Here is a 27,535-nt window from a genome sequence, read left to right on the forward strand (position 1 = left end):
GACGGAAACCGGGTTGCGGAGAAGCATATGCCTTCCGCCAATCACGAATCCCTGGTGCTTTTCTTACCTCGGTTTTTACCTGAATTGGGCACCATGTTTCCCTTTTGTCCCCCTCTATGCGCAGTCTGTCAACGTCATGATATATACCCAGCGATGGTCTGATCTTTGAAACCATTCGAGACTAATAGAGGGAATCTCATCGTTCGTTATTGTTTCATATCCGGGTCAGACATTCCACAGCGCCCTCTTCGGAGAGATTCATCTGTCCGTCGGATAATAGTTCTAGGCCTCAAATACGGATCGCTCACAGGTGTAATAACCTACAGTTAGCCGAGCAGCCTATATCACGCTGTCTGACTCCTCTTGTCCAGAGAGGCCGGCTACAACGCTGAAGAACTAGGTTGAGAGGCATACCCGATTGCCAGTCGACAGTGGGCATTCCATCAATATGGCGGCGACTCCCACATCCACGCGAACATGGATTCTGGCCAACCATCCCAAGGGCGTTCCGACCTTTTCAAGCACCGATGAGAACCCGACTTTCAAGCTGGTCGAACGGCCTCTTCCCCCGCTACAGCCAAATCAAGTCCTCGTCAAAGTCCTCTTCTTCTCGAACGACCCGGCCCAACGTCCGGCCATTGACGCTGCCGTCAAGGCGGAGCGGCACTACACTGCCCCAGTCGAGATTGGACAACCCATGATGGCGCGGGGACTGGCGGAAGTGATTGCCTCGACCGCTGACAACCTCCCCAAAGGAACCATTGTGCAGGCCGCTCCGGGATGGACTGAATATGCGGTCCTGAATGCTGCGGATTGCAGTCCGCGACAGCCACTCCCCAATGGCTTGAGTCTGACCCATTACCTGGGGGCGTTCGGCGGACCGGGTTTGACAGCGTATTATGGGCTGGTTGTCATAGGGGAAGCGAAGAAAGGGATGTAAGTCTCGCATCTTTGTTTGTGCGGATTGGAACATCTTTTCTCTCCCTACCCAGGCCCTTGAGATTCTGACGGGAAACTAGGAGAGTGGTGGTTTCGGGAGCGGCCGGGGCAACAGGCAGCATGGTAGTCCAGATTGCGAAGAATGTAAGATCCAAGTTCGAGCTGATCACCTCAGCATGCTCTTCTCCTGAGCTGACCACCTGACTCGTCATGCAGATTGTTGGCTGCTCAGAGGTTATTGGTATCGCCGGCTCCGATGCGAAATGCCGCTGGGTTGAGAGTCTGGGAGCAGACAAGTGTCTCAACTACAAGAGCCCGACCTTCGAACAGGATCTGAACAAGGCAACGGAAGGGTTCGTGGATATCTATTTCGACAATGTCGGGGTGAGTAACTCATCTCTCGATCCGAGGACTGAGATTGTGGCAGAACAGCAATGTACTAATGTACCGGCCGATTCAGGGCCACATCCTCGACCTAATGCTCGCAAGGCTGAAGCGGTACGGTGTGGCCGTTGCATGCGGCTCCATCTCAGGCTACAATTCCACAGAACCAACTGTGCTGAAAAGTATCAAAGCTCTTTCCCTCTTTTTTGAATTCTTCTTACCTCGAAACCCCTCCGCTGACCGTGTCTCGTGCCACATAGACTACTTCCAAGTCATCACCATGCGCCTCTCGATCCGCGGCTTCATCGTGTCAGACTACCTCTCAAAAGCACAGGAAACAGTCCAAATGTTTGTGCAGGCCGTGAAAGACGGCAAGTTGAAGATCTCGAATGAAGAGAGCGAGCAGGTCGTCGACACCAAGTTTGCGGATGTGCCGAAGACGTGGTTGAAGTTGTTTGAGGGCGGAAACACGGGCAAGTTGGTCACCAAGCTGGTCTGAAACAGAGGGGCAGGAAAACAGAAATAGCTGTAGCAACAACAACAAGACATCGTCGCCTTCAGGCCAGGGCCCATATTTTTTTGAGCTACGTATTTTCCCAGGTTACTTGTAGGCACTCCTTGAGCTCTCTCGCTCTCTGGGTGACGAGGAGAAGACAACAATTACTACCCAGTATGCCACCATATCTTGTAATAGAGATACATGGGCTATGGGGATTCCGCCTTCCCCGGCTACCAGACGGAGCTTAATTAGACTTAGGCGGCTGATTTGGTCAAGCACTGGCTTTGGTGACGGCCACACTTGCTTAATATTGCGTGTTTTTGAATTGGGCCGGTGATTGCTTCCTTTTCTTTTTTTACCCACTGAGTGTATGGGCCGCGCCTATTTGCGCCAGTATCTGTATCTGCACGCCGTACAAACTGTTGTGGCGTCGAAGGCATGAAACGAGTCTACTCTTCACTGGCCAAAGAGGCTGGCCTGGTGAGCCCTTGCAGGCGCCAAAATGATACAGTAATCTGTCGACCCTGCCGGCCCAGAAACTGGTGTCCAGGTACAGACCAGGGAGGAGTACCCGTACTACTTGACTTGAACCTCCTGCATGCGGCTAAAGAAGACGCCTTCGTCGCAGCCCCTGCACGCAGGCGCCATTATGTTTCATGCTCCCGCTACACAGCAAGCATGCAAACTACGCCAACTCCGGGGCCAGCAATGCCTGTGGCATATCTTGCACTGCGGGCGCATCAGAAGGTGCCACCGCCAGACATCCCTCTCTCGCGGGTTCCTAAGCCACGGTGATAACAGAGTGCGTGTACGAGGTATCCATTTTCTATTTCACCATACTATTACAACTCAACCCAACATGTCTCTGGCGTCGACGAGCTGTTACTGGCCAAATGGACAACTGGTGACCCAATACAACTACCAACCTTGCAACGCTGGCAGCGATCCTAAGCACGCGGCGTGTTGTGATCTGCGCACGAGCGTCTGCACTCAATTTGGATACTGCTTCGGCAACGCGAATTACATATATCGCGGAGGATGCACCGACTCGACTTGGTCATCGTCGAGTTGTGCGCAGGCTTGCAGTTTTGAAGGTAAGGAGGCGGTGGTGGTGCCCGTAACCCAGCCAAGAGACGAAACGAAGAGGGGCTAAAAGATCATTCCAAAACAGTCGAGGCGGATCTGTCCAATTTTGCCAACATCTACGATTGCGGCAATGGGGTTGGCATGGCGACTCAGAATCAGAGCTGGTGTTGCGCGTCGCAGGATGGTTCGAGCTGCTGCCAGAACCGTTTCGAGGTCTCGTTTGGCCAGCCGTATTTCCCGACGAGCACCACATCCACCACCACAGCGAGCACTTCCACAACGGTCTCCTCCAGTGCGAAAACGAATTCGACGACCGCCGCGACCACCGGCTCTGCTGCATCGACAACGCCGAGCCCAGCCCACGATAGCAGCACACGGTCAATCGGTATAGGCGTGGGTGTGGGTGTCAGTATTGGTGCTTTACTTGTCGCCATAATGGCGTTCCTGATATTCAAAGAGCGCAAGAGGAGGGTAACAGCGGAGCAGAGGTTTCAGGCCATGACAGTAGCTGGTGCTGGTGCTCACGACCCTTTTTCGGTCGCAAAACCGGAGCTGGAGCAGCCATCGTACAACAGCGCTCGAGTGCCGTACGCTAGGATGCACGAGGCAAACTCGCAGTCGTTATACGAGGTCCAAGGATGACTGGGCCGTCGTTTGGTCTCTCCGATTTGTGATCGGCTTTTTCCAGCATGGTAGGGAATACTTTTGTGCAAGCCAGCCAGCCGAGGGCTCCGAAGACGGCCATTGCTTCTGAACTCACGGCGTTGCTCCACATGAGACACCACGCTCTGACTGGAGCCACGTTCTCACTAGGCTACAGGCCACAGGACTCTGAGCAGCGAAGCCGTCTCTTCCACTGTCAATCAACAACCGCAGCAGACGAAATGTCGCTGAACAACCAACACGCTTTTTTGCAGACTGTTGAGTGCGGAGTGTCGACAGGTTGGGACTGTCCCAACCTCTTGTACGATACGTAAAACAGCCCAATCCGGGCCCTCTGCCAGAGGGCTACTCGCGTTGCGTTGGTTATTTGGTCTCTGGATCCAAACGACATGTATGTACTTATTGTACACTATTACATATGTAGACGTACAGTTTTTTCCTCCCCCCTCCCCCTCCCCGGTTCCCCGGGGCAGAGTTTCCGCACCTTGCTTATTTTTATTTGGTTGGAGCATACACTGTTGCGTTTGGTTCGTGCACATTCTTCGATATCGCCCCAGATCGGGAGTGTATGATCCCTGTGTATGTAGTATAGAATACATAAATGCGGCCACACAGGAAGCTGTTGCTGCGTAGAGCGCGCACCACAACCATGTAGATCGACCAACCGGTGGGAGACACCCCAAAAGCGAGCTGTCACTTTCGGAATCGTAGTAGTGGTGTATGTATAGACCGAGCTCGTTCCCTGAGATCTGGGACCAAAGCATGCCCACGCCCGGATCTTGAGAACAGGTAAACTGGACACCGGGGAAGTTGCTTGGGGGGAGATGACCCATTTGGCCATCAAGCTCAGAATACGGAGTACAGGGCAGACAGGGCTGATATGCGAGGGAAAGATGGTCATTTCTCGGAACGGCACGAGCTCTTGCTTGGGCGGTGGTTGCAGGATTCAAACTCGACACCCGCCACAATCCACTCGTCGAGTTGCCGAACGGGCCCAACACCGCAGAGCAAAACTTCGCGGCTGCCCGTCAATCAATCGCCAGACTCCGCCCGACTGAGCCGTTCAAAGAGATGCACTTTCTGACATGGCAGCGGCACCCGAGGTACTATAAGGGTAACTCATGTTGAAATTGAACACCTTGGTGTCGCTGTCGCCTTTCGAACGGGGCGCAACTTTCTGCCGGGCCTTGGATAGTAAGGGCTGCAGTGAGGACACAGACGGCGTGGATTTGACGGAAGCTGCGTCAGAAGTTGGTGAAGAGGCGGAGGCGGATGAGGAGGAGGAGGAGGATGATGATGATGATGAGAGGCGCGAGAAAATCGAAGGTCGCTTGATGGTTGCCATGTTTGCTTGTCCGGCCGGTTGGCGGTTGGCAATGAAAGTAAACTTGGGGGCAATTTCAAAAGGTCTCTCTCTGTCTCCCTTTCTATCGAAGGTTGGACGGGAAGGAGTAGTAGTAACGATATGTATGTACTGGGTACGAACGACGACGAGAAGCAGCGATCGAGCGGGCGATTCTATTTATGCTGAAAGTACCAGAGACCTGCTTGAGGGGTGTTGCCTAGCTTTTTGCTAGGACTGGTACGCATGCAGTAGACGTTCACAGATGAAGCAGGCGTTCACAGATGTAGCAGGCGTTCACAGATGTAGCAGGCGTTCACAGATGTAGCAGGCGTTCACAGATGAAGCAGGCGTTTCGTGTGCGTCAACACAGGCAAGCACAGATCAGGGCTGAGTTAAGGTAAGAAAGACTGGGATCTAGCGTTGCAGCTAGCGCTTACTAGGTGCCTGCCGAGAGATGCTTTGGTTTGCGCTGTACAGAGTAGCGGTGGCTGGCTAAGCAGAAGGCTGAAGCATCTTGTTAAGTTGCCGACATCGACGCCACGGGGGGATGGAGGAAGATGGAGTATTATGTCGTACTGTATGTACGTGCAAATAACAGACAGCCACATTCGCTGTTTGAGGCCAGCCATCCACAGCTCGACCATTACACTGTGGAGCGATGGGTGATATCGACATGGCGTCGCTGATCTACATAATACGGTGACGAGTGTTCAGGGTCCTCACTGATTCACGGCCAACTACGAGGTATTCCTACAGTGCCATTTGTTTCAAGCGTTGTCTACCCTCATATGCTTCACGACTTCCTCATCTGCAGGTCTGCTTTTTGCTTTTCAATTCACTTCTGCCTCCGCTTCTCTCAAGCATCGACTACGTTGACCGGTTGTCCCCCGGCAGCCTCTTTGATTCTGGGATCACTTACCTTCGCAATCTCCCTGACAAATTCTTGCCGCCTCCTCTCTTCGAGTGCCCCAGGCTTCCAGTACTCGTACTCAATCCATTCTCCCTCTTTCATCTGTGCCTCAACGGCTTCATGGAACCGAGCCCCCAGTTCCGGTTGCAGGGGTACCACTCCGGTCTCCTCGCAATATATTTCCCAGAGATCCAGCAACTCCTTGAGGATCTCTGGGTGCTTGGTGGAGAGATCTTCCGTCTCGCCGGGGTCTTTGGAGAGATCGTACAGCTGCCACGCCGAGGTGCCCTTGGGGTATGGAATAAAGTCGGCTTTCCACTGTCCCTTGCGAATCGCAGCCCGTCCGCAAAGTTCCCACCCAAACGCCTCGTCAGGATCGTGAACTAGATCTTGCTTGCCGTTCAGCCACGGTGTCATGTCCTTGCCGCGCATCGGGACGATCTGTCGGCCTTTCCACTCAGGAGAGGGATGTTTGATGCCGGCGAGGGAAAGTAGCGTAGGCGCGATGTCCATCACTGTCGCGAACGTCTCGGATATTTCGCCTTCTCGACCTTGATGCATCGGCGGATACCGGATAACGCAAGGCACGCGGACACCTCCTTCGGTCGTATATGCTTTGTACAGTCTACTCGGGGCGGTTGCTGCTTGGGCCCAGCGTGGGCCATACCAGACGAAACTGTCCTTGTTGCCAATGTTCTCGAGTGAATTATTGTAGTACTTGCCAATATGTTCCATCAGCTCACCGGCCACCATGGGGTATGCTTCGTACGCAGCTCCCTCGGCACCATTGTCGGAGAAGAACATAATGTATGTGTTGTCTAACTCACCGATGGATTCCAGGTAGTCGGTGACTCGGCCGATGTTGTGATCTAAGCACTCGACCATCCCAGCGTACGCTTCCATCGAACATGAAGAGGCCTTTTTGTGAAAGTCATCCATTTCATCCCACCCAGGCACTTCGTCCGCAACAACAGGATGCGGCTTGATATCTTTGGGTATCATTCCGAGTTCAATTAGTTTCTCTAGCCGTGCTTGACGAAGAGCTTCTGGGCCTTTCTTATAGATACCGCGATAGTGATCAATGTACTCCTTGGGGGCCTGAAGAGGCCAATGCGGCGCGGAGAAGGGGTAGTATGCGAAGAAGGGCTTCTTGGAGAGTTCCATGTCCTCTTTCCATTCTTTCAAATAGCGCAGCATTCGGCTTCCATATCCATCACTTGAGTACCACCCCTCGGGCAGATCTTTGACATAGTGGTCGTCCTCCATATGTAAAGCAATGACGCTCTTCTCTAGGAACTTTGGAAAATCGGCCTCTGGCCTCCAGTCGTAATGATTTGCGCACGCCGGCAAGAGGGCCAGGCTTCGGTCAAAGCCCCGCGCCTGAGGACTCCGCTCTTTGGTGAGCCCTAAATGCCATTTTCCACTCATGACAGTGTGATATCCTCCGTCTTTCAGAATGTCGGGTAGTGCTGCCACTCGAGCATTCAGGTACCCTTCATACCCAGGCATGCCTCGTTGGGGTGCGGTCGAATACTTGCTTCCTTTGGGAAAGTTCTGGCCCGAGAAATCGGTCCATTCAATCAGGTTGCCCAAGCCCGCAATATGATGATCGGTCCCCGTTAGAATCATTGCTCTTGTTGGAGAGCATGCGGCCGCAGCATGGAAGCCTGTGAGACGGATGCCATCTTTTGCCAACTTGTCGATATTGGGAGTGCGAATCTCGGACCCGAAGCAGCCGGCATCTGAAAATCCCATGTCATCAGCGACGATAATGAGGAAATTGGGGCGTTTGGCAGCCATGGCTGAGTGTCTATCCACGGTCAATGGTCAGGAACAAATGACACCAATGCCGCAGCCCCAACAAGGCAACAATGAGGACGAGAGCAAAGATTCCTAGGCCGGACCGATAGCGAGCAGGAGGGGGAACTGACAAAGGGGCGACGATATCGGAGCAATCTTACAGCGAAGTACCAGCTACATAACTGGGGATGGAGGGGCCTCTTGGAGGGGCAAGTTGCATTTGTCGCGTGCTAACGCGCTAAGCAAAAGTCCAGGGAGCAACGCTTAATAGGCCTGATGCCTGTAGGACCTACAAGTACATTGTAGGTAGCCTCACCAGCCCACTAGCCTAAGCAGTTGGTGACTTGGTTAAAGGCGGGGAGAGCTTGTGAACCCTAGGTGCCTTGGCTGGCGCCAAATTAATCCGGGGAAAGCCTGGAGCCGGGATCAGTGTTCTTGGTGGTGGCGGCCATGGCGTGCCTGAAAGTCTCGCTCTTCCAACTTCATCCTTCTCAGCCAATCTTCTGATAGCTTACAGTATATCAGATTTATTGCACACGCCTGTTACCACTAACTGCCATCCACTTGTCGATCCTTGCTCCTCCCACAGCGATACCACAGTCGGATCTACGCGACTCATACCCTTTACATCTGGTCATCCGAACACTGGATTCCCCCGCATCTATGGCGTGATTGACAGGGCCTGTCTTCTTGCCGTCCAACATTTTGGTCCATCCTTCTCAAACGAATTGCAGTCCGGTGGCCACTGAACCGAACCGTGCTGGAAGTAGCGATTGTGGTGGGTGGTCCATTGCGTTGGTATAAGAGCCCAGCCATGGCGTCTTCTTCCTCGTCCACCGGCTACCAGATTCTGCAGCAAGGCGACACACCTGACACTGTACCGGCCGCCACTGAACAAGAAGTCGCCATGGGCAAGTCGCTCGGCACATTTCGAGCTTGCTACGTGGTAGCCCTGTGCTGCATTGGCTCTTTCCTTTTCGCCTACGACACGGGCATTGTGGGAGGCGTTTTGACGTTTCCCTCGTTTCAAAATGACTTCGGTTACTCAAAGGCCGATAAGACGCAGGTCAATTCAAATTGTGTCTCGATTCTCCAAGCCGGTGCCTTCTTTGGTTGTTTCTTTATCTGGCCGTTGACTGGATGGCTGGGTCGACGATGGGGGTTCATCATCGCCTCTGTTGTGTTCTGCATCGGATGTATCATGCAAGTCATCAACTCCCATTCCATCGGCCTCTTCTATGCTGGGCGAGTCATCTCGGGCTTGGGTACTGGGGCAGCGACGGTGCTGGTCCCAATGTTCTCGGCGGAAATGGCGCCAAAAGAGATTCGAGGCAAGCTCGGCTCTTGCTTTCAGCTGTTTTTCGCGACAGGTGTTTGCGTCAGCTACTGGGTCGACTACGCTGCTCAAGTGGGCATTTCTAAGACTTCTTCAACACAATGGCAGGTCCCCGTTGGCCTGCAGCTCGTCCCGGGTGGCTTACTTGGGCTGGGTATGTTGCTCGTCAGGGAGTCTACTAGGTGGCTCGCGAAGAAGGGTCGCAACGAAGAAGCCTATGCTTCTCTTCTCTGGGTCCGCGGCGGCGTCGATAGTCCAGAGATTCGGGCCGAGTTTGAAGAGATTCTTGCTGGGGTGGAATTGGAAGTACGAGAATCCGAAGGCCTCACGTGGAAGGAACTCCTCTTGCCATCCAACAGATACCGAATGTTCATCGCCATCACGATCCAACTCTGCGCACAACTGACCGGTAACACCTCACTTGCCTACTACGCTCCACAGATCTTTGCTACAATCGGAGCTGGCAACAAGACACTTTTCATCACTGGCTTCTTCGGACTTGTCAAGATAGCTGGCGTTCTGACTTTCATCCTCTTCTTTGTCGAGAAATTCGGTCGCAAGATCCCCTTCATCGTCGGCGCATTTGCAATGGGGAGTTTTATGCTCATCATTGCATTGATCGTCGACACACATCCTCCGAAGTCATCGGCCACGGGAATCACATCGTCTGGAGCGGCTGGTATTGCGATGGTATATCTCGAGGCATTCGCATTCAATATGTCTTGGGGCCCCTTGCCGTGGCTCTATATCGGAGAGATCTTCCCCAACCGGATCCGGGAGATTGGTGTTGCGACAGGCGCAGCAAGTCAGTGGCTCTTCAATTTCGTCATGAGCCAGATCACTCCACATGCCATTTCCAGTATTGGCTGGAGAACGTTCCTCATGTTTGCTATATTCAATTATGCCATTATCTTTTACAGTTATTTCCTCCTCAAGGAGACTACGGGCAAGAGCTTAGAAGAGATGGAAATCGTCTTTGGTACCGTGGATCGGCTTCCCACCAAGGATGATGACGAGCTGGAATCGCACGCTGCACATGACGACACCACCAGAGAGATCCATGAAACGACTAAGTGAGATTATACACAGTGCAGATTCATAAAAATCAAAGTCAATTGATGAATGCGAGATAGATTATCTATGGGGAAAACGAGATGACAATGCCAAAACAATTGAACATTTACAGATTGAATCGAATGTTTCGCCGTAGCGCATGCGGTGCCTCCTTCCTTGACAGTACTTCGTATAATTGTCGTATTTCACTTTTCATTCACGGCCCAAGTATTCCTTCTATAGTTCTCCATTCTCAATTTCAGAAAAGGGAAGATATTTACTGACCAGTTTCGTATTACAACTGCCAGCACAATAGGCTCGCGACCACCGAGCCACAAGACGGGCCAAACATGTCCAACCCTCCACCCGCGCCCGCTGCTCCTCCGAGACGACGATCGTCTTTTGCATATGATCCTGCTCGAGACACTTTCAAAGAACTACCCGACACCATAGCTGAACAAGCAATTGCCGAAGATGTCGAGGAAGATGCAAAGACCACGGCTCCGGCAACGTCCAGTCCGGCAGCAGAAGCCGCAACGGATCAATCTCGAAAGCGAAGACGATCGGAATCGCCCGACAAAGAAGTGAAGGCTACGACTAAGGCAAAGAGACAGGAAGTTGATGGGACACCTCTAGTGAAGAAATCACGCGCTTCCATTTCGCCTTCGAGACGAGACAAATTTTCGCCCAGACCTTCAACAAATGGAACTCTTGCCGAGAAACCCAAGCCCAGAACACCGGCAGATCTGCCCCGAATTCCACGTAAAACGAGAGAAGAGGGCGAAGTCTATACATCACGCCGCGCGCCCGACGCGTATAGTAGACGACCGGACACCGATGACCGTCGAAGAGACCGAAGAGACGCGCTCCCCAAACGTCGATCACGATCCCCTCCTCGGCGACGTTCCCCCCTAGACGCCTACCGTCGCCGCTCTCCTCCACAAGAGCGTCGCAAATCCCCCTCCCCGATTCGTGGCTCTCCACCACGAGATATAATCCGTCCCGGCGGTGCTCGCGGTCGAGGTCGTAACGTGCTAGCCGAACAACAGCGTCTTGCTGCCGAGCGCGAGCAGAAGCAGGCGGAGCTACATGTTCAAGTCAATCGCGGTGTTCAAGATGTCTCAAACCAGTTCTACAATGCACGGCCGGAGTGGGTGAAGGAGAGGGGACGAGATTGGCGAAGGAACGAATCTCAAATTAAAGGACTTCGCAGTTTCAACAATTGGATCAAGTCGTGCCTCATCCACAAATTCAGTCCGGAAGAGAAAACCGAGGAGGAAGAGTTGGGTTGGGGGGAGGAAGCGAAAGAGCCAGCAGCTCAGAAGCCACTTCTTGTCCTCGACATCGGATGTGGTAAAGGCGGTGACCTGGGGAAATGGCAACTAGCTCCGCAAACTGTTGGGTTGTATGTCGGTCTCGATCCGGCCGAGACGAGTATCCAACAAGCTCATGAGCGATATCAACAGATGCGACGAGGTCGCCGTCCCATTTTCGACGCCCGCTTCGTACCGCAGGATTGCTTCGGTGCCTGGATTGGCGACATCGGCATTGTTCGCGAAGTCGGCATCGACCCCAATGCAGGAAATGGCCAACCTACTCGCTGGAGCGGTGGCGGCTTTGACGTCGTGACTTGCATGTTCGCTATGCACTACTCATTTGAGTCCGAAGAGAAAGTACGAATGATGCTCCGCAACGTGGCGGGGAGTTTGAAGAAAGGAGGACGATTTATCGGCGTGGTGCCGAACAGTGACGTTTGTGCGGCGAAGATCAGAGAATGGTTCAAGGATAAAGAAGCGAAGAAGGCCCTGGAGCATGGCTCCAACGATGCCAACTCTGAGAAAGAGGACGGCGAAGCCGACGAAGAAGGCCCTCAATGGGGCAATGCCATCTACAACGTCCGGTTCCCGATCGACCCATTGCGCCCCTTACAGCCAGATGGTTCCTTTCGCCCACCGTTCAGTTGGAAATACACTTACTGGATGGCCGAAGCCGTCGACGTCCCCGAATTCGTGGTGCCTTGGGAAGCTTTCCGTGCGTTGGCTGAACACTACAACTTGGAGCAACGCTACAGAAAGCCGTTTTTGGACATTTGGCAACAAGAGCAAGGGAATCGTGAGATGGTGCATCTAGCAGCGAGGATGGGAGTGACCAAGCATGAAGGCGGGGAGATGCTGCTGAGTGAGGACGAGAAGGATGCAGTGGCGTTCTATCATGCTTTTTGCTTTGTGAAGGTGTAAATGGACCCTTGGTTTTGTCCCTCCGTGGCGGTCTGCCTCAAACGCGTGTTCTTTGATTGGACGGATGGGTGGAAGGACCGACCATCCTTGCAGAGTTATTGAGGCTCATTGAGGTCCTGTTCGGAATGCGAACGAACCACAGGGGCAGCTTATGCGTATTGATATTCAAAAGTCTTGATAACTCACGACATCGGCCGGCTATGTAGAGTTATTTTATATCAGCCCCAGACTATACATCCTCTCCCCTGGCTTATTAACTTTACCAAGGATCTAATTCCATTGCGATTCCCATTGTGATTCCCATTGCGATTCCAAATGCAATTCCCATTATGATTCCCATGATCATGCCCTTAATCGAGACCCCCCGCCTGCGCATGCACTTTTTGGTTCGGGTGATTGACCCTCGAACAAATTCTGATGGTACCCAATCGGAAAGGGAAAGTGCTGAATTGACTGGCAAAATGACAGACTAGTTTGTCGCGACGGGCGAGCGGCTATAAGCAGAAGAATTAGAAGATGTAAAAACTTTGGTTGTGCTTTTTTCTTCATATATCTCTCAAGGACGGAGACGAGGGGATGGAACGAGAGAACGTACCAGTAAATACATGTCACGCGGTCCCCGGTGGACCTTGCCGCCCACTCATCAAAGCAGATGGCGTGCGTGGCGTTGTGGCACGTCGCACAGCACCAGGTGCTGCTGCTGTTGCTTCGCCTTTGACTCTGAGAGGGCAGGTCGCACAGGCAGATACCGCATTCGGATTCGGCAGGGGACGAGGATGGGGATGATGCGCGGCGGGTCCGGGACAGGGATGAAGACGAAGACGAGGAGCGGGAAGTGCGGGTACCGCTACCTCCTGCCGATGAAGACGAGAGGGACGGACCGCGAGGGGCAGATGGTGGTGGAAGGACAGGTCGCGCAGGACCCCCGAAGGCTGCATGTCTCGGGGATCTCTCGTCTGAAGATGGCTCTTCTCCGGACTCCTCATCTGAAGAGTATTCGTCTTCGTCGGATGTCCCATCTGAGGGATATCGCTCTTCATCAGACACTTCACCGCCATGCCTTCCAGAGGCTGCTTCAATGGCTGGCGTCTGTGCCATTCGGTTGTCCATTCGGTAATAGTAGCCGGCCATAATGGCCTCAATGGACCTGATTGTCTGACTTCGTAACTCGAAGCGGGCGGCCAACTCGCCGAGAAGGTCCTCGTCTCCGATTGATGAGAGTGGCATTGCGGTTCTCGTCGGCGACGCAACATGGCTGTTGCTGAGCTGGCGTCGACTAGAAGAAGAAGAAGAAGAAGAAGTAGACCTTCGAGGCTGAACCCTTGTGTAGCGTCCTGCATCCTGTCTTTCCTCCACATATTCGATCACTCTATCACCCCATTTCCGGGCTTTTAAGGGGGCCTGACTCTGGTGGTTTCTACTCCTCGCTCAAAAGGTCGCGTCAGCCATTTGATCTTTGTCCAAAAGCCGAAAAGTGATTGCTCTCGGTCGGCACAGCAGAATGGCTCAAAAGGACATACCTTTTGCAATGAAGCAGTTTTGCTACATTTTGCAACTGCGCTCCCAGCCTTGAGGGATTGACTCCCCGCGCCAGAGCATCGCAGATATCCACAAGTTCCCTTGTAGCTGCGTAACGAGATGTCGCTGCTACTGGATTTTGGCAGGTTGGTTTGTTAACACAGTATCCGATGCATGTATATTGGTTCTCAGGATGCGAGATGCCCAAAACGCGGCAGAGCTTCTGGATAGTAGGCATATTGAAATATAATCGAATTCGGGAACCCCAGAGTGTTAGGAGACAAGAGGTCTATGTCAGTATTCGTTGAAGACTGGATGATAGGCTTACAGGAATCTGAGCGGTCTTTATAAACTCGCATGCTCTCAAAGAAGCAAGAAAGATTCTCGCACAGTCAGACCTCAGGCCATGGTTTAATGCACAGCCACTGACTTTGTTGCTTCTAAAAGACTCGGCAGTTGATTCCGAGACAGCCAGGTGTAAATGAGGCCGTTCAGCCACCGGCGCACTCGAGGGGTTCAGGATAATTGGCTAGAAGCAAGGAGCTCCTTGTTCGTCCTTCATCCCGATGGCGCAATATGCGGCAAGAAAAGAGGCGCAGTTCAGGCTTCGAGGACAGATGCGTGGTTGCGGATGCGGCCAAAGAGGCCCGGGTCAGGGGGTCCAGACACATAGTGTATCAAAGAGCCCCTGACCTTTCACAGCCCCAGATGGCTTGCAAGGAGGCAATGCACCCTGCAATCGCTCCAATTGAGGCGGGAATGGTCATATTGACGAATAGTCTGCAAAGGATAACCCCTTGGGTGGCAGAAAGGGTATAGTATGGTGACGACCTCGCATTGACCTTGACAGGATTTCTTCGGCCTCCTGCGGACATTTCGTACCAGGCGCTTAAGACGCAGAGATACCGGCTGCACTGCCCATTCACTCACTCCAGGGCGTATCGGGGCCGTCCAGATGAAGAGGAAGCGAGAAGGAAACATCCCTCAGGCAAGTACCCATGATGATTTGGTCTAGTATCAGCACGACACTTTCTGGTGACAGCGAAGGTCTTTTCAAGGTCTCGCCTTTGGACGGAATCGTACAAAAATCCTTGTGCTTTCTGATACGAGAGTCCTCTTCGCCGGCGGTGACGACGGCACACTGCTCCTGCTGCGACCATGGAATCTCAGCATCAGAAGCGGGATCAGCACACCGACACTAGCCACGGCCGCAAAAGAGACCATGTACTGTGAATATAGAAGTTTTTCCCAACACTAGCTCGTGATTTCGACCTTTGTTGATGGCAGTCCATTCTGCACATAGATACATACTGCTGGTGGGAACACATTCAGTTCAATCACCCAGGTATCAGACAGGAATCGGAGGTAGCCAGGCACAAGGCAATCAAGCATAGGCTTAAAGTCGTTACAGTCGTCACAGCCTGGGTCCGTGTCATCGGGAATCATAAAGGCAGACTAAGAAACAGCACTTCGAGAAACTGAACACGTTGAAAGAAAACGCAGAGAGAAATTTGTTTGTGACCCAAGCGAAAATCAACACAACGCAACTGATCTAGAGTTCAAATGACACAGTCAGACAGAATCATTATTTCCAGCGCCAGACCAAAAGGGGATATTAATGTGTTAACAGGCAAGATCGAATCAGGTGGAGAGTAATATTTTGCATTCAATTTAAGGAGTGATTACGTTCGATGTGTATGTATACTATATTAATGCTAAACCTCCGCTATGCTGAAAAAGATACAAATTATGCCACCAAATGCAAGCCGCATTATAAAGACATACTGCCCTGCAGCCCTATGCTTGTTCACGTTACTGATATTACTTAACTCGACTCGTTCTCCGCGGCTGCCCGACTTCTAACTAACCCCTACCAGGCACCGACCGAAGTGGGCACGGCCATGGTGATTGTGATCCATTGGCAGCCAACACACTCACTCAAACCGTAGAAGAAGTTTGGCGCCAAGGTAGGGGTGGCGGTGACAGTCACCGTGGCGGGAGCAGGGCAACCACTAGAACTGGTGGTTGTTGGCTTGGGAGGGGGGGGATTGCACTGGCCGTTGGCGGCTGTGCCATATCCGCACCAATGGGACCAAGGAGTAGTTGTAGAAGTGGTAGAGGTGCTAGTCGAGGTTGGGGTCGGGTTGCACTTCCCATTCAAAGCAGTGCCAAACCCACAATAGTGAGAAACAGAGGTAGTCGGGCTGCTGGTTGCACTGCTGGTGCTAGAGCTGCTCGCCTTGGTTGTTGTGCTTGTGCTACTGCTGGCACTTGTGCTAGAGCTGGTCGTCTTGCTTGCACTGCTGCTGGTGCTCGTGCTCTTTGTTGCAGTGGTCATGGAATGCGAGGAGGAAGTGGTAGTAGTGACAGTCGAGGTGCTGGTGCTCGTTGGAGTGATACATTTTCCGTCCAGCGCGGTGCCAAACCCACAATAGTATGACGTGGTCGTTGTAGATGAAGTGGACGTCGTAGTCGTTGTAGGAGTAACGCACTTGCCGTCCAAGGCCGTGCCAAACCCGCAGTAGTATGATGTCGTTGTAGAACTGGATGAAGTCGATGTAGTGGTTGATGAGGGGGTAATACATTTGCCATCGAGGGCGGTTCCGAAACCACAATAGAAGCTCGATGTAGAAGTAGAGGATACAGAGCTCGTGGTCGTAGTTGGAACAATGCAGGAACCATCTGCATTAGTGCCGAAACCACAATAGTAGGAAGTGGTGGTGGTGTTTGTCACTGGAATAGCCAACGCGCCTGTGGCAAGTGCCGCAATAAGGAAAGAAATCGAAGAATGCATATTTGATGAATAGTGATTGATGATATGCTTGAGAATTGGAAACGTATTCCTTGGTGTTTCTTGAAGCGAGTGTGGTGAGGAAATTAGTCTGTTAAAACGATTGTGGTAAGGAAACGAGAGGTAAGGAGATTGTTGCGATGATTGTTTTGCTGTTGAGATGATGGGCAAGTCCGAATTCCAGCAGCGAGGTACTCACCTTCTTATACAACAGTATATGAGCCTGAAAGTATACCTGGTAGTTTGATGCTGTCATGCGAACCATGGTGACAATTAAGGTGTAGCATTGCTTGCGATGGTTGAAAGTTTGCAGAGGCCATGGCACTGAGGCTCGGGGCTTAGCTGTAACGTGTGGGTGGTGTTGTTCAAAACCAGGATCGCATGGCGATTGGCTCGCATAAAGGTAGATCATGCGAGTCATATTCGAATCGACATCGAGGCTGAAGTGAGAGAAATTCTGTGGAGAGAGCTCTCAAGAGCTGGGCGGCTGAGCGCGAAAGGCTGGGATCCAGTTTCAAGGCGCAGCAAAAACAAGAGGTCGAAGCTGAACCAATCATGATGTCCCAAATTAAAATATCTAACCGCATACGGTTCGGGCAGCCGGGGTTCCGGAAAAGCATTTTATCCGATGCGAGAACACGCCATCGATGCCATGAGGTAGTATTTTTCCAGTGGCACCTCGAGCAGATACAGTAGCAGCTACCACAGTATGGACTGCACCAGGCTGCGCTTCTTGTCTCAGGACTGTACCTTCTTTTGGATCGAGAGGGATGGGCACATGACCCGACTGAGTCCATGGATATTTCATGACGTGACGTGTCCAGAGGCAATTCCGAGAACGGGCGTTTCTATTTTCGAAGCCTCCACATCTCACATCCCATTGCGACTTGGTTGAATGCCTTTAAGCTACCTCAAGGCGTTGTTCACGGAGCGCCGCGGAGCAAAGCTTCACCTCCAGCATCCGGGAAGAGAGCAAGGACCATGCATGGCAGCCGCTGAGACATCAGAAAACGAGCCGTAAGCAGGGAGGATGTGTCGATGGCACGGTGGGACAGGTAGTCACGATGAAGGTACCGATCTCTTTGGGCCGAGGCGATTTCGGAGATCGTAGATCGTAGAGCAGGGCTCATACATTAGGTACGTAGTTCAAGTACCAACATTAATACTTGTTAGACAGTGTTTGAAAAATCAATGTCAAGAGGACTCGGGAGGAGCGAGCGAGGTACCCGGTACCTCGTATTGCTCGTACAGGGGGGCAGTTCCAAGCTTGGCGCGTTCGCCATGCTCCGCCGAGACATTTTCCAGGCGCGTCATCGACTCAACACGTGCCTGCAATTTGTACCTACTCGTGCTACCGAGCAGCGAGAGCTCCATGTTGTATCAACAGAACAATGAGGTCTAAACACTAAAGTCTCGCCATCACTCCCCCCAGCAACGTCGCCCAATATGTTTGGCGCTTTAAACCGCTTTATAGCTCGCCTCGACGGTGAGCCGCCTCCACGCCAGGCTGATGCAGGACCTCCGGATACCTCATATGGCTTTCAAGTCCTTCGAAACACGAACAAGGACCTCCCTATTGAGCCCTGGTTTGACTTCATCATCGGCATCAACGGCCATTACCTGGTATTTGTTTAGCTCAATAAGGAGCAACAAGTACTAGATCGCATGCTGACTCCCTGAAGGACTCTCCCGATCCCACCTTGTTTACGACGGAACTGCGCAACTGCGCCGGTGGATACTGTTCCCTGGATCTATGGAGCGCAAAGGTACGAGGTCCCTTCCGCGCCCGGAAATTATGCTTTCTGATCATTGTGCAGGGCCAGAGAACACATTCAGTCAGCGTCGCCGTCCCCGCGCTCCCCGAAACGCTCGGGCTCTCCCTACAACTCGCACCTCTCAGTTCCTCACACAACATCTGGCACGTTCTTAGCATTCCCTCTCCTTTGTCTCCCGCCCATCAAGCGGGGCTCGTACCACACAGCGACTACATCCTAGGCTCCCCAAGCGGTACTTTGAAAGGAGAAGGTGCTCTCGGCGAGCTCGTCGAAGACCACCTTAACCGCAGTCTGGTGCTGTGGGTCTACAACTCGGAATTCGACGTGGTTAGAGAGGTGGAACTCGTGCCGCGAAGAGGATGGGGAGGAGAGGGCGCTTTGGGTGCGATCCTTGGTTTTGGCGCCCTGCATCGTCTACCCGTGGGGTTGGGAGAGGAGGTGCAAGCACCAGGAGAAAATCTATTTGATGCTGATAGGAAGAGCTGGGAGAATGGACAACAGGAGATGTTTACCAACACTTTCCAGGCTGCCCCAGCTCAGGATCTACCTCCACCACCGATGGTTAACCCGAATATTCCTCCGCCGCCACTGATGAATCCCGATGCTACACCGCCCAATGCATCCGCAGCTTCCAGATCACGAAAAGGCAGACATCATGGCGCAGCCGCTCTTGGTAGTGGCTTCGATGATATATTTGCTGAAGGGGCAAAGAAGAGTGCCGAGCAAGATCATGTGCCTTCGAGAAAGGGCACACCGCTTGCCCCGCCGCCGAAAGTCACATCCGCTGGACCAACACCACATTCCGTCACCCATGAGCAAGGAGATCCACTGGCACAAGCTGGGGAAGATCTTGGTGAACCTGGTGATGCCGAAGAAACGTGAGGGGGTATGGTCGGCAGACCCCTCGGTGGTCACAGGCAGTCTTGAAAGGAGTGCCGATGAGGAAACCCAATCTCGAACGTCAAGCCTCGGAAATGAGTGGTTCAACTTGATGTACCAGTTGCACCAACCTCATCGTTCCACCACCCCATAAACTCACGGATCCTGCCGGACCTCTCCTTCGCCATTGCCTTTCCAGTCTCAGTCTTCATCATGGCCTCCAGCTTAAGCAACTTATCCTCAAAGTGCTGAATCGAGTCTTGCAAACTCCTAGCACCCTTGGCCCCACCAAATGTGAAACATCGAGCAATTCCAATGGCGCCAATGGCATCAAGTCGATCAGCGTCTTGAACAATAGCCAGCTCTGGTATGGCGTCAATGAGATCTTTAACGCGTCGAGGATTCTTCACCTCAGAGGAATACGATACACCCTCGACCAACAACTGAATATGCTCAGCATAGCTGTCTGGCATCCCGGCTTCAACCACCGCCTTTCGCAAACTCAGCTTTTGTCGCTCCGTTGTCACATCAACATACTTCTTGTCCTCAACGTCATGCAACAACGCGCCTAAAATGACACTCAGAGGATTCAACGCGGGCAAAGCCTTCTGTTTCCGCTCCTCTTCTTCCTTTTCAAGGATTGTTAGAGCATTGCTGAGGACTCGCCGCACGTGGTTGAAGTCATGGGACGCGTCAAAGCGCGGGTCTTGGAAGTACCCCTCGGTGAAGGCGTAGATGTTCCGGACGGTGGCAATTTCGTGGTCGGAGAGGCTGGGATAGGTTGCTGGATCGATGTACTTATGCCTGGCCATGTTGGACGTCAAACTGAATGTCGAAAACACTGACAGCCCGAGAAGAGTGAGAAGAGTGAGAAGAGGATATCCACCTCGGACGTGGGTACCGGCGGCACGCGACCAGAAAGATTAGCAGCTGGAAATGGAAAAGCTTTATCTTGGACCTCTTCAGCTCATAACTGAGTTATCCGGAGCAACGCCCTGCCGTATCCGAGTTCTGTCTTCCTAGAAATGTGACGGCATTCGTGTATCGCAAGTGAAGAGATCGATGACAGGAGATGATTTGCGGAACTTTTTGAGCCTCCCGTTTGCAAGGCGCCGAGACGCCAAGGCGGTAAAACGTCGGAGTTTTTTCCTTTTTCATGCTCAGTGGGAAGGTGAAGGCAGCCTCGGGAAACTTCCTTCCACTTCTCACTCAGCCTTGTCAATCACCTCGCTTACAGGGCGGGAGGGAAAGGGAGGGTTTCTCCTCCTGTGCCTGCTTCTCACAACTACTTGCAGCGTTCAATGCCTCCGTCGCAAATTTCTACGCCGCCAGACCCTTTGGAATGCTGTACGTCAAGAAGTACTAGCTAAAACTAGTGATTGAGGTCGGATCAATACAGGAGCAAATGGTACTGTGAAAGTTCGATGCAAAAAGCGAGACCAACACCCAGCAGGATTGGGTTCTGGCACTGCTGGAATCCTTGGAGGCGTGCGCCTTTGCTTACAGTTGAAATTAATCCTGGTGCCTTTTGATACTCCGTCTCGACTTCGACTCTAATTTGGAAGAGACTCCTTTAACCCCAGCTCCATCACGGCATGGATGTTGCCAGGTATGTTCTTGGTACTGCGCAGCTCCAATCTCGGATCGGCTTGCTCAAACAATGCCTTCCAGCCACTTTCGTCCCTCTCGCATCCGTTAAAACTGAGCATCATCTCTATATCCAAAACTCTGAGAAGCCAGTGGTCAGTACACTTTGTCATGTTTCTGGGACACAGGGACTTCACCTTGCTCGACTTTCATCGAATTTGCTCAAGACACCGACCTCAGGCATGACGGCATCAACGATCACAATCCTGCTATTGCGGCCCATGGCGGGGGTTATGTTGCTCAATATCTGTGCAGCATACTTGTCCGAGTAATCGTGGCAGATGAACCTCAGCAGATACACATCGGCGTTCTTGACAAGCTGCGGTGTGAAGAAATTATGCGCTTGGAATTCGATTCGTTCAACGTGCTTGTCGTTGGCTCGCTCTTGCTGAGCTTGAGTCGCCACCTTTTCAAGATCTTGTACGATGAACTTCAGCTCTGGCGCGATTTCGGCAATCTCAAAACAGCAATGTCCAAAGCTACCACCCACATCGACCACGAGTCCGTCACCGAATGCTTTCCAGTCGAATGCTTCTACCAAATGTTTGATGTTGTAGCTCTCTCCGGATGCTAGGAACCGCATGCAGCCCATGAACCGTTGTAACCGCGCTGGATACATTTCGAAGTACTCGAACATTGGCAGGTCGGTGTTGTGGCCCAGATTCCATGCCGTGGCGTTTTTTTCTTGGCTTCCCGGATGCTTGTCCACTGCCTCGACGAGGCTTGGAGCCGCGAGGAAGCTCTCCTCGGTCGCGTACCCGACCATATCCCTGAAATCAGGTGCCAATAAGGTCTTGGACAAGGCAGTATGAGCCACATGACCCGGTCTGGATTGCCGAAACATATTCTGGGTCATTGCATATTTCAGCACTCTGGCACATTGACCCTCCAACGTGCCGGTCTTTGCTGCAAGGTCGTTGTAGCTTATGTCTCCAGCGACAGGTACTCCCTCGGCGAGCCGATAGTGGTAGATGTATTGCATACATGCCGACATGAAATGCGAAAGCAAAAGACTCAGAGACGCTTCCGTTGGACCCGAGACTAACTGCAGCAGGATACCGCATGCTTCTCGGAGTTTTGTTCGCGCATCAAAAATGTCCTCATCGAGCCGTGGATATCTGTCGACATTGGTCGGTCCAGTCCCAGCGAAGAATGGGTATGCGTCTGCGACAAGCGAGAGCGAGGGAAGGGAGTTCTGCCGCAAGTATTCGGAAATTGTACTGGCGTTAGTTTGAATCTGCCGAGCCAGGTCGAGAATGGAAGCGTCGGTGGAATTGGACATGATTTTTCTTCGAGCCGGCGGGCCTGCTGCGGGATAGAATGAATGCTCGCTCTCAGAAGACAATTGTGTATTCAGGACAATCTACCGCAAGGTTATTATATGTGTCTCCATCCTCCGCCTCTATCTCTTAAGTAACACCCTTTCTCAAGCTCACATTATGCAACATCTCGCCACCCCAGGGAGGGTCAATCTGACAAAAGTAATCTGGGCCGTCCAATCTGAGCGATAGACGAGCGGGCTTTCAGGGGCGGCCTGATTGATGAAAGATGTACCACCACGGCCTTATAAGACTAAACGAGGCCAAAAGGGCCGGCATGATGATGTGATCGAGGCAAATCCAGAGTATTCACTTGCTCTGGAAGTGGATGCGGATGTGGAGCCCGAAGGCGTTGACCCGCGTGTCTCCATATCCAGTTTAAATACACAGGTACCTTCGTGTGTCCTATTATTTACAGTAGCGCCGAAGTTTCAAATTTCAGATCCGGCGGGGTATCATGTCTATCCTGCAGGCTATACGAACTTTCCGTGCACAGCGGAGAGCGAGACAATGGATGGACGACAAAGATAGTAGGAACAGGACGAAGTCTTAACCCCTGAATATTGGAGGATTGGAGCGTTGGTTCAGGGTTGGCTCGTACGCCATTTCCACCACTCGGTCCTCGATTTTGGAATGCTGCACCGCTTCGCACGCACATCAGTCAAGGCGCTCAGGCCTCCGGAATGTTATTTAGACCATGAATGTGGAATGAAAATGATAGTATACTGCCATTGGGAAAACGTAGATGTTTAGGACCGAAATGATGACAACTCTGCGAAACAATGCGCATTCAAAGCCACGCTATGCGGCGCTTTTTCCAACCCGGCGCATGTTGTCACGATTGTCATCTGCCTTTGTCTTCCGTGTCGACATATGCTCTTATCCTTTGCCCTCGATGTGAGCGACCAGCGTTACCGAGACAATTCAGGCGGCCCGTTATATCCATGCAAAACCCCACGACACACAACCAGGTCGAAACCAAGCTTCGTGCCATATTTCTTGCCTCGATGCCCGTGAGCTGCGGTCGTCGGTTGATCACGGTTGCAGGGATTGTAGGGCTTGAGATAGCCGGAGAATGAGTGATGGCATCAAGCATGCACGGCTCTGGAGTGAGCAATGTCGTGAACACCTTGCAACACGCATAAACCACAGATGGCGGGGTAGGTAGTCCTCCGTTCAGTGCATAAGGATATGGTTGTGACTGGATCTCCGTGTGGGCGTGAGGTTGTGAATTGCGTGTCTTCGGGGCAGAGCTGTAATCGAGGCTACCATACGGTCACTGCGATGATACAACTCTGTCAAGTATTAGGCTTTCAGCCTTCGCAACTGGATCTAGTTGAGCTGAAGACCCCGGAGGTCGTCGATTGAGGCATCACCGGCTTCCGTTGAGGCCGAGTAGAAGTTGCGGCATCTGGTGCAGATGGTCAGACCGGCCATGGGACCCTGTTTGTGATATCTGGCGATTTGAGCCCTGAGTTCTTCAACTTCCTGCTCGAGACGGCGGAGTTCTTCTTTTCGCTTTTGTCGGAAATTGCTTTGGGCTTTGCGGTTTTGCTCACGCCGTCGATGCTTTCGATCCATCATCTTTGTGTGAGTAAAATTTGACTGTAGAGGCAACTCTGTAAAATCGATTGCGGTGGCGTCTTTTGTGCCGAAGTCATCTGACTGTCCGCTGCTCGCATAGTCGACTGAGAAACTAACGCCCGAGGGATCCATGAACGTGTTGCCATAAAGATTACTAGATTGGGACTGCTGAGAGTTGCTTTCCTTTAGGGGTTCGCTTGAATGAAGCACTGGCGAACTCTCAGCTGAGTCGAAGAAAAGATCCAAGATTTCCATTGGGCCTTGATCAGAAGAAGCTGACGAGGGATAGGACCAGCCATATGCGACGGTGCTGAAATCTGATGGAAGGACCAAACCGATGTTTTGTTCAATTGCTTGCATTGCTCGATGATTGAATACAGTGTTGGCGATCTCTCAACAAGTCGTAGTGATTGGAGCCACGTTGGGTTTGATTATGTGAGGCTCAAGCAGAACGAATTCGCTGGTGTTGCTGATCTTTGCAAGTGTTGACCGAGGATTAAACATACCACGGCTAGGAAATGTGTGGTGTTGTTATATCCAACGAGGCTGGCTTGCAACGCACAAGGGCTCAGTCAACCCCCGAGAAATGACGCAGTACATAGTATCGGGCCCACAGGGTGTTCCTCCCCTTTCGCAAGGACATGATAGGAAAACCTTAGATCCTGACATAATGCAGGACTGGTCTGGCCAGAATAGACTCACCTTTGGGAAAGTTGGGATTCGAAGAGAGATTTTTGCTCTGACAAAGCATGGTGACGGAAAAGAATGAGTTTCGGGTTGCAAGAGTCGTGGGCGGAGAACAGTCACGCCAACAACAAAAAAGCCCAAGGTGCCTGGGAGGGGAAGCCAGACGAGATGCGGGGTTTTTCCGGTCAGAGAGGAATAGAAGAGTAGCCTCGGCAGCCACCTCTCCATAACGAGCTGGATGATGACTGGATGAGTGACGTGATGTTTCTATATTACTATACCTAATCGGGAAAGTGGGTTGTTGCTTATTAGAACCCCCGAGTACCTACCGCTACCCTCTTGTGAGGCCTTTAGCGCCTTGACATTGGTTTCCATTGCCTACCAAGTAGATGACGCTGTCACCGGTGTCTTTCTTCCTAGGTACTCCTGTGGAGGGTAACGTGGTGGTATGGTGTTGTTTAGCTACACTCGCTATATATCCACATACTACTACATACCTACGATACTGTTCCTCTTATCCTCCTAAGCCTGTCACCGTCCCATCCTCCTGCTCTTCACTTCCCCGACGCACCCCGCCGTGCTTCCGCCCGATACTGTCTGAATCAGCTCCGCCTACTGCATTTGGACCCCGATCCTCGATTCTACTTCGATTTTCCATTGGCTCCTTCAAAATCTGCCTCGCCTCTTCCCGTCCCTGATTGTGACAACCTACACAGGAAGACCTCGAGGAGAGGCTGTTTCGGCCCACCTTCTCAAAGCCTCCAATCCCTCAATAAAGCACTTGATCTCCCTTGGTAGAAAGCACGGAAGAAGAAATGTTGCAATAGTTTAGAGTCCTGTTAATCACCCCCGAAAAACTAATCTGATCGTGAAATGTTTATGTTCATCGCACGTCCCTTGACCCTCTGGTTTTGTTTCTTTAGCCTCGTTGGCCTAGAGGCAATTTCTACGGCCGAAACACTGAGCCCTGGCTCATCGGTGCCATGAATCTCATTTAGTCAAAAACCCATGGCTTGGATTGCCCCGTCTGAAAACTCACGGTCGGATTCCGGGAGGAACATGTCTTACCGTAATCCTTCGATATGGCATCATCGCCAATTGCAACAACGTCTTGGGTCCTTCCGAGCCTTAGATGTCGCATCACAATCAGTGGGAGAATATAGGGCCAAAGCTCTTGTCGTTCATCCCAAAGACCATCAGGTCTCTTCACCAGAGCCGTGATAAAATCAGGCGCCATGTTGCTCGTCCTGCCAGAAGTGCAGTAGCGGTGAACACAAGTATGCTTGCACAGCTCAGCCACATAAGAGATCACAACCTGGTCCCGAATTTCGACCATTTTGAGAAATGTTCGAGGCGAAACTCCATTTCCAGGAGCGGCATTCAAGAAGCTCAGAAATGTGGCCCCCTGAATGCAGCGCTTTGCGCAATCCTCGTCGCCCGTTGCGAAGGCGAACTCCGCGTGGAGGGTGAAACTCAATTCGGGTTCAGATTGGAGTCCAGGAAATTTTAAAACCTGGCAAGCGCACGCTGCGTAATCACCCTGTCGGAGACACACAAAACTCCTTGCACGTATGGTGAGCATGGTATTGAACCGACAGCTCTGAACCGGGAGATTCAAGAGCTTATTGGAGACGGGCTCTGGGTCCTGAGAACAGTCCAACTTGCTCATGGCATCTTCCGGAAGACCTATTCTCTGAAAAATGTCTCGAAAAATGGCCTCAGCAGGAATGAGATAGGTGAGTTTCATTGCAGGACTACAAGCAATGACAATCCCGTAGAGAGTCCGGAGATCTAGGCTCATGACCCAAGATACCACAGTCACCTGGCTCTTTTCAATAACGTTAGCTCTGCTTTGGGAGGGATTGCTTCACGTACCAGTCATTCCTTGCACGGCCCACACTTTGGCTAACTTCGAGTTCCAAGGCAGTGAGATGCTGCTCGACATTCCTAGGAGCTTGCCCCAAAGCAGCCCAGATTTCCCGCAGAACATCAAGATCTGCCGATTTGGCGGAGAGACTCCTGGAAATACCTGTTGAACACGATGGCATTCTGGGGGTTTTATTTGCACCATTGGCCGATGCGACCGACCGACCAATGCCCAGTCTAGAGCCGGGTTGATGGATTGTGGCCCAGGACTCCAGTGACGCTGGTCAGCCCCAGCGTCTGCTGCTGACTCGATGTCAAATTGAACCAAGTGGTCATTGGTTCGATCAGCGTTGGAGCTGCGTGTTGGGTCGTTGTTTCTACCATCATTAATGTTTCCGCTGTCGCCGTCAATGTCGCCGTCAATGTCGCTGTCATTGTCGTCGTCATTGTCATCGTCACTTTCGCTGTCACACTCCGATTCAGACCCATCTTCAGAATTATCCAAACTGTAATCATTGGGCTGGTCATCTAAATCTTTCATGAAAGCGTGAGCTGCAGTGAGGGCAGAACGCTCCTTACCGAATTTGAGGTAACCTCCAACCTTCCAAGTTTCATCACTGGCAGCGGCACTTCTAATTTTGAGTAGCCGCCCAGAGAGTATCAAAGACATTTCGCGGTCCCCTTCATTAAGACGGCTCAAATGTTGCGTATGGGTGTCCTGCCATGGTGCCTGCCAGGCGAACTCAGGGGCACTCAGTCCAAGAGCCGTGCCATACGCCGTAGATTTGGTGCAGAAGTCCCATTTGTCCTCACAGGCCAGGAGTTCGAACCCAAAGCCCTGCATGTCAGGATGTTTTCGGAGGACATCGACAGCCCTTTTTGCATGTTCTTCACATCTATCCATAATGATGATGAATGGACGCTCCCTTCGACGTTCGAGCGTTTTGCTAAGCATCAGCAATTGGAGAATGAACCGCGGAGTCTGAGGTTTGGCAGAGCCTCGACCGAATATCTTGCGCTGATTCTTTTTGGAGCAGATAATCTGCCAGAGGTGCTGCGAAATGTAGTCTTCCAGTGGTCGTTCAGCGATGCTGCTGGAGGCCATGCATAGCACCTATTATACTTATATCGGATCTCAACGATTTCAACCTGTCCGATGCATCCTTCCCTCTCTGCAGTCGTCAATCCTGCCCAACTTGTGAATCTCTTTGAAGGCC

The 27,535-nt window shown here is 52.1% G+C and overlaps 11 protein-coding genes across 11 annotated transcripts; 5 read left to right on the forward strand and 6 right to left on the reverse strand.

Annotated features, from left to right (window-relative positions):
* Positions 1-448: 448 nt before the first annotated feature.
* On the forward strand, positions 449-1,822 carry A1O5_00839 (uncharacterized protein; the record flags this gene model as incomplete). Its single annotated transcript, XM_007741458.1, has 5 exons — positions 449-936; positions 1,020-1,083; positions 1,156-1,323; positions 1,400-1,505; positions 1,584-1,822. The coding sequence occupies 5 exons, from the start codon at positions 449-451 to the stop codon at positions 1,820-1,822; spliced, it is 1,065 nt and encodes a 354-aa protein (XP_007739648.1).
* Positions 1,823-2,681: 859 nt separating this feature from the next.
* Positions 2,682-3,550, forward strand: A1O5_00840 (uncharacterized protein; the record flags this gene model as incomplete). The annotated part of the gene is made up of 2 exons (XM_007741459.1): positions 2,682-2,916; positions 2,994-3,550. 2 exons carry the CDS (start codon positions 2,682-2,684, stop codon positions 3,548-3,550), a joined length of 792 nt encoding a protein of 263 aa, XP_007739649.1.
* Positions 3,551-5,772: 2,222 nt separating this feature from the next.
* A1O5_00841 (arylsulfatase) lies at positions 5,773-7,626 on the reverse strand (the record flags this gene model as incomplete). The annotated part of the gene is made up of 1 exon (XM_007741460.1): positions 5,773-7,626. The coding sequence occupies one exon, from the start codon at positions 7,624-7,626 to the stop codon at positions 5,773-5,775; it is 1,854 nt and encodes a 617-aa protein (XP_007739650.1).
* Positions 7,627-8,440: 814 nt separating this feature from the next.
* Positions 8,441-10,039, forward strand: A1O5_00842 (uncharacterized protein; the record flags this gene model as incomplete). The annotated part of the gene is made up of 1 exon (XM_007741461.1): positions 8,441-10,039. One exon carries the CDS (start codon positions 8,441-8,443, stop codon positions 10,037-10,039), a length of 1,599 nt encoding a protein of 532 aa, XP_007739651.1.
* Positions 10,040-10,365: 326 nt separating this feature from the next.
* A1O5_00843 (mRNA (guanine-N7-)-methyltransferase) lies at positions 10,366-12,252 on the forward strand (the record flags this gene model as incomplete). The annotated part of the gene is made up of 1 exon (XM_007741462.1): positions 10,366-12,252. The coding sequence occupies one exon, from the start codon at positions 10,366-10,368 to the stop codon at positions 12,250-12,252; it is 1,887 nt and encodes a 628-aa protein (XP_007739652.1).
* Positions 12,253-15,640: 3,388 nt separating this feature from the next.
* On the reverse strand, positions 15,641-16,564 carry A1O5_00844 (uncharacterized protein; the record flags this gene model as incomplete). The annotated part of the gene is made up of 1 exon (XM_007741463.1): positions 15,641-16,564. The coding sequence occupies one exon, from the start codon at positions 16,562-16,564 to the stop codon at positions 15,641-15,643; it is 924 nt and encodes a 307-aa protein (XP_007739653.1).
* Positions 16,565-18,007: 1,443 nt separating this feature from the next.
* A1O5_00845 (uncharacterized protein) lies at positions 18,008-19,218 on the forward strand (the record flags this gene model as incomplete). Its single annotated transcript, XM_007741464.1, has 3 exons — positions 18,008-18,184; positions 18,244-18,327; positions 18,379-19,218. The coding sequence occupies 3 exons, from the start codon at positions 18,008-18,010 to the stop codon at positions 19,216-19,218; spliced, it is 1,101 nt and encodes a 366-aa protein (XP_007739654.1).
* Positions 19,219-19,319: 101 nt separating this feature from the next.
* On the reverse strand, positions 19,320-20,027 carry A1O5_00846 (uncharacterized protein; the record flags this gene model as incomplete). The annotated part of the gene is made up of 1 exon (XM_007741465.1): positions 19,320-20,027. The coding sequence occupies one exon, from the start codon at positions 20,025-20,027 to the stop codon at positions 19,320-19,322; it is 708 nt and encodes a 235-aa protein (XP_007739655.1).
* Positions 20,028-20,768: 741 nt separating this feature from the next.
* A1O5_00847 (uncharacterized protein) lies at positions 20,769-22,144 on the reverse strand (the record flags this gene model as incomplete). Its single annotated transcript, XM_007741466.1, has 2 exons — positions 20,769-20,943; positions 21,000-22,144. The coding sequence occupies 2 exons, from the start codon at positions 22,142-22,144 to the stop codon at positions 20,769-20,771; spliced, it is 1,320 nt and encodes a 439-aa protein (XP_007739656.1).
* Positions 22,145-23,513: 1,369 nt separating this feature from the next.
* On the reverse strand, positions 23,514-24,125 carry A1O5_00848 (uncharacterized protein; the record flags this gene model as incomplete). The annotated part of the gene is made up of 1 exon (XM_007741467.1): positions 23,514-24,125. One exon carries the CDS (start codon positions 24,123-24,125, stop codon positions 23,514-23,516), a length of 612 nt encoding a protein of 203 aa, XP_007739657.1.
* Positions 24,126-25,446: 1,321 nt separating this feature from the next.
* A1O5_00849 (uncharacterized protein) lies at positions 25,447-27,423 on the reverse strand (the record flags this gene model as incomplete). The annotated part of the gene is made up of 2 exons (XM_007741468.1): positions 25,447-26,280; positions 26,353-27,423. 2 exons carry the CDS (start codon positions 27,421-27,423, stop codon positions 25,447-25,449), a joined length of 1,905 nt encoding a protein of 634 aa, XP_007739658.1.
* Between the last annotated feature and the right edge of the window lie 112 nt (positions 27,424-27,535).

The sequence above is a fragment of the Cladophialophora psammophila genome (assembly GCF_000585535.1).
Source record: "Cladophialophora psammophila CBS 110553 chromosome Unknown aczJe-supercont1.1, whole genome shotgun sequence".
Classification (NCBI taxonomy): Eukaryota; Fungi; Ascomycota; class Eurotiomycetes; order Chaetothyriales; family Herpotrichiellaceae; genus Cladophialophora; species Cladophialophora psammophila.